This window comes from Myotis nattereri (assembly GCF_964212035.1).
Source record: "Myotis nattereri genome assembly, chromosome: 1".
Classification (NCBI taxonomy): domain Eukaryota; kingdom Metazoa; phylum Chordata; class Mammalia; order Chiroptera; family Vespertilionidae; genus Myotis; species Myotis nattereri.
Window position 1 is genome coordinate 22,613,795 of NC_138075.1, and position 12,269 is coordinate 22,626,063.

At 41.6% G+C, this 12,269-nt stretch overlaps 1 protein-coding gene across 1 annotated transcript in view; it reads right to left on the reverse strand.

Moving 5' to 3' along the window:
- The window catches only part of TTLL5 (tubulin tyrosine ligase like 5), a 256,896-nt gene that overhangs the window by 71,512 nt on the left and 173,115 nt on the right, over positions 1-12,269 (reverse strand). The window contains exons 31-32 of the mRNA XM_081104716.1: positions 2,580-2,615; positions 1,592-1,787 (exon numbers count right to left, since the gene is read on the reverse strand). Of these exons, the coding sequence (XP_080960842.1) occupies positions 1,592-1,787; positions 2,580-2,615 (232 nt within the window). The remainder of the gene's footprint in view (positions 1-1,591; positions 1,788-2,579; positions 2,616-12,269) is intronic.

Below are 12,269 nucleotides of genomic sequence, written 5' to 3' on the forward strand. Positions count from 1 at the left end.
TAGAATTTCTCAATTATAATGAATTAATCCTATATAATAAAAACCTAATACGCTAGGTGTCTGGTCATCTGGTTGGCCGTTCAACAATCAAAGCGTAATATGCTAAGGCCACTCAACCGCTTGCTATGACGTGAACTGACCACCAGGGGGCAGACAGTCGGCTGGTCTACCAGTCGTTATGATGTGCATTGACCCCCAGGGGGCAGATGCTCCGACCGGTAGGTTAGCTTGCTGCTGGGGTCTGGACAATTGGGACTGAGCGAGATGGGCTAGACACCCTGGAGCCCTCCTGAGGTCCCTTCCCAGCTGGCCAATCACCCGTGTCCCTCCCTGGCCCCGATCATGCACCGGTGGGGTCCCTCGGCCTGGCCTGTGCCTCTCACAATCTGGGACCCCTCAGGGGATATAGGAGAGCTGGTTTCAGCCCTATCCTGCAGGCCAGGCAGAGGGACCCCACTGGTGCACGAATTTATGCACTGGGCCTCTAGTAATAATATACAGAGTACACTAAAACAGATAATCAAGTGGTGAATGATACTGAAATAAGAAAATATGTTTGAACTGGGACAGTAGTTGAAAAGATAAGTAATGATAGAGAGCATAATGACAATTGTTTTATTTAGAAGAAAAACTTTGGTAAACATTGCCTTAGCCATAGAGTGAATTTTAATTTTGCACAAAGTAATAATGCACACTACATTTTTATAAAAATGACAAAAAATTAAGCTGATAGAAGACATTTCTCCAGATAACCAAATATCAGGGAAGCTCATAGAATCAATACTCATTCAGCCCAATAGAACATGGTAACTGAGTCTAATGATAATCCTGAATCATAAAGAAACGTTTACCTTTTCATGGCCTGACTTTTTTGTGAAGTCATCCTTTCTCTGTAATAGGGGCCATACTGATACACAAGTGTAAAATACTCAGATAGCTCCCTCACACATATATTCAAAAGGAGTTTCTGTCATTTTATAGACAGTGAATAGGGAATCAATATTTCAGTGGAGCGTAAGCTCCATGACAGCAAGGATTTTGGAGTACATTTTATATTTTTGTTTACACTGTTTTGAGTACAAACTATCAAACCAGAAGACCAACAACTTAAGTTATGACCATTTCGTACAAGAACTTCAAAGTGATTTATTGAAAATCTTGATAGGTCATGAAGGATTAACATGTATTTATATGGGCCACGTCTATGAAGGCAAAGACAGAGTACACTTAAAAAAAAATTAATAAAAATGCTAGCTTCTAGGTACTTGAGAATTAGATCCTTTTGGGAAGTTACTAAACTAAGATCATATAATAGGAAGGGTAACTACTACACTAGAGACTTTTATGGGGAAACATTCAAATGAAAGAAAGAATGTCAAAAGTGGTTCGGCATCACTTTACAGCAAAGCCAAAGCTATGGCTTCAGAACATTTCTTGCCTGAGAGTAGATTCCCCAGAAACCATCCAAGCCATGGTGGTGTTGGTAAACCTTTGGTAAACTGTATTCCTACATTTTCCCACTGACCTTATTATTATTATTTTTTTTACCAATAGAAGGAAGATATTAGCACTTGGAAAAATCTTGAATTACCTGGTGACGGGCTCGACTCTGGTCCAGAAGCTGCCGGGACTGAAGTTTTTGTTGTTCAAGTTGCTGCAGGGCAAAATGGAGCTGGTAACTGCCAGCTGTGGGGTGATACTTGTGCTGGGGGACTACCCCTGTAGCCTTGCTATACGCGTTGTTTTCTACCTCTCCCTCCCAGGCAAAGCCACCTGTTTGGAGGCCCCTAAAGGGAAAAGAAAGCAGATTTCTTAGGGTGGTTGTGTGAACAAACTAAAGGAGAGAAATATCTCAGGTATTTTTCCTTTATAGAACTAAACACAGTTTGAATTACAAACCTATTTGCGTGATAATTGATCTGAATCACCCACTAAAATGCAGCTCCATGAACATAAAGACAGGGTCTACTCTGCTCTCCTTTCTATTCATTGTTTTTAAAAAATATTTTTTCACTGATTTCAGAGAGGAAGGGAGAGAGAGAGCGAGCGAGAGATAGAAACATCAATGATGTAAGAGAATCTTTGATCAGCTGCCTCCCGCACGCCCCACACAGGAGATCAAGCCTGTAACCTGAGCATGTGCCCTGACTGGAAATTGAACCGTGACCTCCTGGTTTATAGGTCAACGCTCAACCACTGAGCCATGCTGGCCAGGCTATTCGTAGCTCTTATAAGGCTTGGCACATGGTCAATATTCAGTAAATATCTGTTGAATGTTAATTAATTAAAATAGTAATTTCACCTCCCTGTGACTGCCACAAGGTCCCCTAAGAGGAGCCCAGAGAGTTTCGAATGTAGGATAGTAGGCTAAGGTAGGAATGGAGGCACAATCATCTTCTCTAATATCAACTTTAAAAGTATCGGGGTGAATTATACAGAATTCTTGGTTTTTTAAACCATCCAATTGTGAACTATCTAAATCTTTTAAACAAGTGTTCACATATACTTGGGCTTATATTCTCATCGTAGGATGAAATAACTAGTGTGAGAAGATATATTTGTTATTATTGTAAACTTACCTCACAGCGTCTTCCTCATCCAAGCTGACACGTAGCCTGAAAAGAGGAGGAAGGTAAAGGGCCTGTGGCCTTTCGGATTGTTTAGTACCCATGCTATGCTATTTGTTAAACACTATCTTACTTGTCCAAATTCTAAAATTTAGATTCTGGTGCCTCATCTGTATACATCTGAGTCAAAGTCTTCACAGCTACAGGCTCCTACATATCTCCTCTAATTTCTTCCAGGTAGAAAAATCCCCATTTATACCACATAACACCCATCAGGATGGCCATCATTTAAAACAAAACAAGACAAAACAAGACAAATGGAAAATAAAAAGTGTTGGCAAACATGTGGAGAAAGTGGAACCCTCGTGCACAGCTGGTGGGAATGTGAAACGGTATGACTGCTGTGGAAGCACTCTGGTGGTTCCTCAAGAAGCTTAAAACAAAAATTCCGTATGACCCAGCAAGTCCATTCCCAGGCATATATCCAACAGAATTGAAAGGAGGCTCTCAGATACTTGAACGTAGCAGCATTATTCACAAGAGCCAAAAGGTGAAAGCAACCCAACTGCCCATCAGCAGAGGAATGGACACAAAATGTGAGCTATACATACAACAGAATATTATTCAGCCTTAAAAGGGAAGGAATTTCCGACACATGCCACAACAGGGATGGACTCTGAAGACACGCTGAGGGAAATACATCAGTTATGTAAGGGATTTCACTTATATGAGGTACTTAAAATAGTAAAATTGAGAGATAGAAAGTAGAATGGTGGTTGTCTGGGGCTGGAGAGACAGGGAAATGAGGAGTTATTGTTTAATGGATCCTGGGTTTTAGTTTGGGGTGATGAGAAAGTTCTGGAGATAGATGGTAGTCACGGTTACACAACACTGGGAATGTACTGTATGCCACTGAACTGTACACTTAATAATGGTAAATTTTAGGAGATCCAAGATGGCAATCGAATAGGTGGATGTCACACTCACCTCCTCCCAGAATCAAACTGGAATTACAGCTAAAACATAAAGCAAACAGCCTGAATAACCAACTGAAGACTAGCTGAAGACAAGTCTTACAACCAAGGATTTACAGAAGAAGCCACATCAAGTCTGGTAGGAAGGGCGGACACATGAAAAGGGCTGGCCCTGCTCCCATGGGTGGCAAATGAGATTTCAAAGGGATATCTCAGCTGAAAGGTTATCCCTGAGAAGCATGGGCACCAGCCCAGAGCACTGGAGCCGGGAAGAGGCCCCCACATAACACCTGGCTGTGAGAATCAGCAGGGATTCTGTCTGCCAGGGAGAGATGGCAGTCTGCTAGAGACACAGGCACTCTCTTAGAGGCTCAGCACAAAATCTCATTCCGCATGCGCCCAGGCCCTGCAGAGGCAGGCAGAAACTGTATTGCTTTGTAGCTCCAAACAGGTTGCCAAGAACCAGTCACAAGCAGCGTCTGATGTTGGCCTGCACCAGAGTCCCTTCCAAGAGGCCTCAGAACAAATACACCCAGTGGCCAGCTTCAGACAACATCTCTGAACATAATGATATGAAACTAGAAATCAATCATAAGAAAAAAAAATCGATAAACACATGGAGGCTAAATAACATGTTAATAAACAATGAATAGGTTAACAATGAGATCAAGGAAGAAATCAAAAGATAGCTTGAAAAAACTGGAAATGAGAACATGACAATCCCAAGTCAATGGGGCACAGCGAAAACAGTCTTAGGAGGGAAATTCAGAGCATTACAGGCCTATCTCAAGAAACAAGAAAAATCTCAAACAATCTAACTTTACACTCAAAGGAACTTAAAAGAACAACAAACAAAGTCTGAAATGAGTAGAAGAAAGAAAATAATAAAGATTAGCATGGATGGACCTGGAGAGTATTATGCTTAGAGAAATAAGCCAGTTGGAGAAAGTCAAGTACCAGATGACTTCACTTAATATGTGGAATCTAATGAACAAAATAAACTAACAAACAAAATAGAAACAGACTCACAGATACAGAGGACAGACTGACAGACTGAGTGGGGAGGGGGGTGGGGGGGCCGGTGAAAAAGGTGAAGGGATTCAGCAAACAAACAGAAAAACTCATAACACAGACAACTGCCAGAAGGAAAGGGGGTGGGGGAATAGGAAAGGGTAAAGCGGGGATAAATGGTCTTGGAGGGAAACCTGACTTGGCGTGGTGAACACACAATACAATACACAGATGATGTGTTATAGAATGCACACCTGAAACCTATATACTTTTATTAATCAATGTCACCCCAATAAATTCAATAAATTTTTTAAAGAGTGGTAAATTTTATGTTATGCATATTTTACCACAATTTTTTTTAAAGGTCCCCATATATTTTAGAACAGTCTCATTTAGCAGTCCTTCCATCTCCTTAATACTTTTAGTTATTCTCTGAAACTTCTTTAACTATCCTGATTTTTTTTTTCCTTTTTAAGGTACAGTGACCAGAATATTGTACCTAGAAGAAACATTAAAAATCTCATATTGAACAACCTTACCCCAAACCCTGCTTACAGAAATGAAATAGTACCTAGTTTAAAGATTCAACACACAAAATCTCCTTCATGCAGAGTGATTTAAATCATCACGTGATTCTTTCCTTTATAAATGTCCCTGCATTAATGATCATTTCAATGGCAGAGATGCAGCAACACTGAGGTGAGGTGCAGACCTCCCTGGTTCTAACCTATATGCTGCCTAGTTAGGTACAGCCTGGGTCCTAATGGCCCCGACAGAGACCTGTGGTGAGGAGTAAAGTGGATGCCAGCTGAGCCAGAAGTCCATGCCCCCTTCCTGACCTCCCTCACTCGTATCTTGGTCATTTCAGGTCTCTGCTTGGATTTCCCTGCTTTCAAAGAGCTTTCCAAGTACCTAGTTCAGAGAGAGTCTGTGTAATGTATTCTGAAGTCCGTGGATGAAAGGTTTTCTACTCACATAATCTCACTTCCTATGTGTCACATCCCTTGATCATCTCCTCCCACAGTTTGGCTCCACAGTTCAGTTGCACGATTACATACTTTCAGCTAATCTTCTTGGAGAACAGGACCAAAAACCTCAGAGCTTATTTAGTAATTTTTTCGAGTATGACATTTGATCTTCAGTAATCCCTCCTGAAATGCCTCAATGTGTGAAGTGCTATACAGTGAAAAAGACATGATCTTTCCCAAGGGGCTTCTGGAGGTATGTCGAAATGTGGCCACCAATGACTGAATACAATATGTTCTTAAATACATGAATAAAATGTTAACATTATTTGCAAAGTGAAGTGCTGAGGAGAGTCAAACGGGTTACAGGGTTAGGAAAAGTGGGGCCAGAGAAACCTGTTAACTCTTTCATTAGGAGGGAAGAGGGAAGCTTACTGAAGGATAACACTTGCAAGAAGTGACTGAATGGCTAGGGAAACGAGGTGAGCTCTGAGTGGAAGGAGGGGCAAAGGAGAAAGGAATCCAGGTGTAAATGAAGACAAGGTTCGGGCAGAGTGGGCTGATCCAATGAACAAACAAACAGAAGGGAAGAGACAGATGAAACAGCAGGAACTGCCTGGACGAATACCCTAGAGATTTCCATACAAACTGGGGCAGGTATTTGAATCTGGAATGAAACTATTATTTATGATAACTGGACCAATGGTCAGAAAATTCATCAATTGTTCCTCTGCTTCCACTCCTGGCTTGCAAGTTTCTAGCCACGGGTAGCAATCTAGACTCAGGGATTAGATATTAAAGGATTTATGTAACCATGTAGCTTATATCAGAATTCATCTCACCAGCTAGTTAGATTGGTTTTATTTCTAAAAAACTGCTTTAATAACAAATATTCCAAAGAGAAATTTGCTTTAATGTCTTCTCATTATATATCAGACATCAGAGTCTGTAACGAGGCCCCTTATTTGGAGATGAACAGCGACAGATTCTCAGGTGTGTGTATACAAAGAAATTCATGGATGCAGGTAGGACAGTCAGCAACAGAAGATCAAATAAGGGTCGTGGGATAAGAGGAGGTTTATTCACCAACTGCACACCCTGAACAGGCTGCATCATCATAAACTTTTACAGTGAATCTCATCAGTCACATGAACCCAGCCTCCGAATCACAAAGGGAAGTTTCTCAAGCGAGTAGAAGCTCTCCGCAGAGGCAGGAATGTTTATAGTGCGACGCTGGCTGGGGGCAGGCGTGCTCAGCTGCGCAAGGCAATGTGGTAAGCTCATGAGAAACGAGAAACGTACTGGCTTTGAGTTACTGGTGTTACTGGGCCATGGGATCTCCCAACTAAGGCCCACGCCTTTGGGGTTTGCAGTATGCAAGTGCCAGAATGACTGACACAGAGGCGGCCAGGTGCGCGCTCACGTGGGCTTTGCCTGGGATTATATAGCTACACATGCCTCTCTATGGCACCTTATAGCTTCCTTTCTTACCCAAAATTCTATCCCACTTTCTGGAACCTCAATTCCAAAATTCCACCCTATTTTCTGGAACCGCAATTCATTCTAGTTTACTAGTCATACAGTTTCTACTCCTACCAAATTTGTGAGAGTCATTCAACTATTCTTCTAAAATTTGGGTTTTATTCTATTATCCTCTTAGTGTTTATTCTTTGCTTAATATTAAAACATAATATTGTACATATTCCATGTAAATAACTTCAAATAGTTTTATATCATTACTAGAATGAAGTATATAGGGACAAGCAAGTTAACTGTGGGAGTGTTTAACATGTGATTCAAATTCAAAGATTCAGAGTGAACTATGCTGTATTTTGCCGTTAGTACACATGCAGCTATAGGCAACACCATGGTATTTCTCACAACCACATTCTCATTAGCCTAGTCATGTGGAACTTCACCTTACTTTCTGTGTTACACTGTGGCACTGCAGGGCTAAGTGTTTCTTGCCAGGACTGCCTTCTTGAGAACACCTCAACCTCTACCAGCGGTTCTCAACCTGTGGGTCGCGAACAATGAAAATACATCCTGCATATCAGATGTTTACATTACGATTCATAACAGTAGCAACATTACAGTTATGAAGTAGCAACGAAAATAATGTTATGGTTGGGGGTCACCACATGAGGAACTGTATTAAAGGGTCGCGGCATTAGGAAGGCTGAGAACCACTGCTTCTAGCCGATACACACCGACGGGCTAGGCTTCTCCTTTCGCTTTAATATCTGGTCCATCAAATGGACGTTGGTTCTAAGGAACCTGGATGTAATACGTAAACTGCACCACTGGCCCTGAGCAAAGCAACACTTGCTCAGCAGGCTGCTGCACTGTCCATACAGAGATGCTCTCAGGCTCAAGGTTCCCCGAGAAGGATGTGATGTCACAGGGTGAGATGATGTCACAGGGTGGGATGATGTCACAGGGTGGGATGCGGCGGAGGAACATGACAGCTGTACATTCCCCAGCCTCCTCCACCCAATCCCAACACAACCTGAGCTACCTGCCAGGGATGCCACTATCCCTCTCTGGGGGGTGTGTGTGGGGAGTGTGTGGGTATGCTTTCCACTGTCATGCTAATGGGGGTGGGGGTTACTGACATTTAATAGGTGGAGGCCAAGGCTGCTGCAAGTCTACGGATGCAAGAAAGAGCCCTGTACTAGGAAAAATATGTGCTGCTCAAAATGCCAGCGGTGCTTCTAATGAAAAACACCGTAAGGCCATGAAGGAAGTGCCTTCTGGGGAGAATCTTCCTATTTGAAGAATATCCACCTATTTCCAAGGCATATGGGATGTGTAGATATTTAAGGACAGCAGAGGCTGCACTTTATTCTCAGTCTCACACAGAGCAGTTCTGGCACATAGTAGGTGCTGCAAAGGCGCTGTAAATGCTACAAACCCTGAAGGACAGAGGGTTCCCATGAGCAATACCAAGCAGAGCTGGCCAGGATAAGGAACTTACATGATCAGAGAGGCATGACATAATGTGGTGGGGACCCCCCTTGGCTTTGGGGAGTATTTGTGGGTTTGGGAGTATTAGTAAATAATACTGAAGCTGTCTACTAACAATTCTTAAGACTTGCTGTTGGCAACTGGTGACTGGGAACAGGGATAGCTAGCCAAATAAAATCTGGGCTTAAAATTATTTAAGTGGAGTGAGTTAAATGGACCTGCCAAGAGATTTTGTGCTCATGGCAACCAGTGCCTTGATTCCTAAGAGAATTCTGATGTTGGAATGTGATTTGAAAATGATCTCTGCAAATGCAGGTGCCAAAGACTAAAATTTATTTTTTTACCTTTGAGTTTGGTCCTTGAGATAAGACTATATACTTTTTAAAAAAATCTGGTATTGTTGTTTTTTTTAAATTAAATTTTATTGGGGTGACATTAGTCAACATGAACATATAGGTTTCATGTGCGGATTACTAAGTTAAACTATAGACTACACACTTTTAACTTTTCTGATTTGAAGCTATGAAGTAGTATTGAGATGATTCTTTTGCAGGAAGAGGCAGAGCTAAAGATACAGAAAAGCTCAGAAATTATCTGGAAAAACTATGTGAACTTTTGATGACCTATATGCAATGTCAAAAGGACAGAACTATAAGACATTATAACGGAAGCGGATCTTTCTGCTGGAGAACAGGGCGAAAGGGCTTAAAAAACCTTTAAACATTTTGTTTATTTGAGAGGATGAAAGGCTCTTGGGAAAGGATTAAAGAAATAACCCAAGAAAGAAGGCAAAAAGAAATAAAAGGTTTTGGATGCTGGAAAGAAATAAAAACCAACGCAAAAGCTGGGTTAGTAGTGACAGAACCCTGGAAGAAGAGCAGAGGCCCGAGCCCCTGGATTGCACCACAGGCTCTCAACTAGATGACCCTCAGAACAGGAGGCAGCTCAACCTAGTGACCAGGAGCTGGGCTCTAGACCAAGACTGCCAGGTTCAAATCCTGGCTCTACAACCTAAAGCAACATAAACTCTCTGTGCCTTGCTTTCCTCAGCTGTGAAGTGGGAATAAAAATCAATACCACCTCTCACAGGGCTCGTCCAAGATGTAAAAGTGATGGCCCATGTAAAGCATTTAGCACAATGTCTGGCACACATAATAAATGCTCAATAAATGTGCGCTGTTATTATTAACATTCTTTCCACGGAAAATGAATCCAAACCTTTGGGGAAAACAAACAATAAGGGCACCAAGGAACAGGTGTGAGCAAATCCATTACTTCTCAAGCTAGAGAATGCCCTAACCATAGGCAGGGTGCTGGCCCTGGTGGGGAAGTGGGGGCTTATTAATAATGCTGACCGCCAGGGAGGGGCAGCTGGCTGGACAGAGAATGTGAGCTCTGATGAATGAGGGAGAGTAACCACAATCCTCCTTTCCCACCTCCAATTCTGTTAATAAAAGCCTAGGTTCTTAATAGTGGCTACAATCCCCTGTCACCTTTTTAAAATGAAACAGAAATAATTTTTTTAAAGGGCAAGCAAAAACAATATATCCTCAATACTGAAACCTGTGAAACACAAAAAGACAGAAAGGCAAAATTCAAGTCACCTCTCTGTCATCCAACAACCAAAGGTGGCTACCATGCCCACTTGGATGTATGCACTTCCTGTGTGGATTCCCGCACACAGAGGTTTCTGTGCTGTCTGCTTTTCTCATCTGGCAATACATCGCGAAAAACTTCCCACATGCTAGCCCTGGGTTTTGGCAGTTCCCACTCTACTGTTACCTTCTCTTCCACTTAAAGTCAACCTAAACCCTTAAGCCTTCTTCACACTTGAGTGTTGGAAACCATGTGACAGGTTTGTGTTTTTCCTTATCAAATTCCATGAATTAGGCTCATCATTCAAGTCTGTTTAAGTCTTTGTGAATCCTGATTGCCATCCAAATTATTCAGTATCCCACCCTACTCATGTCTTCTGAAAATAGGATTACAATGCCTTCAAGATATATAAGCACCTAGAATATAGTAGCACTTAGATAAATATGAAAGGATAAGTACATTCATTGACAAAAAATGGTGAACTAGTGAGCCAATGACAGAGCCCCAGGGACTTTATTCTCAAACTTACACTGATTCATTGTTTGGGTACAGTTGCCCATTTAGTCACCAAATATTCCTAATGATAGTATTGTCTTGTTCACATTTCTCTTTTGTGCCCATGAGATTTCATTATGCCTTGCCAAAACTCAGTTACAGTAATTCTTTTTAGTCCCCTGATCTTCTTTTACTAAAGTAATTTCCACCCAGACAACAGTATGGTGACGTGACTACCAGAGGGACAGTGGGGTGGGGGAGGTAGAAGAGGGTAAAGGGGAGATAAATAGTGAGGAAGGAGACTTGACTTGGGGTGGTGAACACATAATACAATATACAGATGATGTGTTATACAATTGTACACCTGAAACCTATATAATTTTATTAACCAATGTCACCGCAATAAATTCAATAAAAAGCTTAAATGTTAGAATACAAAGAGTGCTCAATGAAAAATAAATAATTCTACCATGAAGGGACATGAGGGTTAGTCTAGCATGACTTATTTCTTTCATGAATCAATGCTGGGCTTAAGTGATTCCCTTTTCCTTCTCTACAGGCTGCCAAATCATTGGTTTGCTAATCCATTAGATTTGGGCTTGAAACTGACATCTCAATGACCAGTTTACATATTCGGCATCTAATTTATTTCTAGCTCTTCCCTTCCTTTCCCAGTGCATGAGCTCCTTCTCTGCACATTACATCAAACGCCAAGTCACAATCACAAATTAGTCACCACAAGGACTGCTCCTCTTTGGATGCAGAAATTCAATTATTAAAGCAGAGGAAATAAGATTGATTGAATAGCTTGTCTCTTGTGAGTTTCATTTTCCTTGAGGAATAAAGGGTTTGGATAGGACAAAGATGTACCCTGAATTAAGAACCTAAATAAGAAGGAGACTGTATATGAACTGGCACCTAAAAAATAAAGCTGCCACCTATGGTTTATACACATCTTTACAGAAAAGCCAGAAGTGGAAGTGGGATAACAAATTAAAATAAGATGGCTCAAGCCCTGGCCCATGTGGCTGTTGGCTGAGCATTCACCATGCATGGAGAGATTATCGGTTTGATTCCCAGCCAGGGCACGTGCCCAGGTTGCGGGCTCCATCCCCAGTAGGGGTTGTGCAGGAGGCAGCTGATTAATGTTTCTCTATCTCTCATCGATGTTTCTTCCTCTTTCCCTCTCCCTTCCTTTCTCTCTAAATATCAATAAGGTCGTGCAGGAGGCAGTTGATTAATGTTTCTCTATCTCTCATTGATGTTTCTTCCTCTTTCCCTCTCCCTTCCTTTCTCTCTAAATATCAATAAAAAACATAAAAAAATAAGGTGGTCCAAAATCAATAGAAGCCCCCCCCAAAAAGATTCAAGAATCAAAAGAAATTAAGAACACGAGTAGGATCCAGATAAGGTATATATTTTTAAATACATAATTACAAGCAATTGAGAGGGGAGCTTTCTGATTATTCAGTCAATAGTGGAGATATAGAAAAAGAAAAGGAAGCAGTAGTGATGACTGGAAGAATTCTGGGGGAGGGGGGCGGGGGGGGGGAGGTAATTTGGCTACTACTTTGATTTTATTAAATACCGTGTGACAATAACATAAACTTGGGAAGAACACCCTGAGGTATCAGGTCAAAAAAAGCCAGAGCTGATATGCCTGTTCTTTAAAAATACCGTGAGATCCCAGCCAG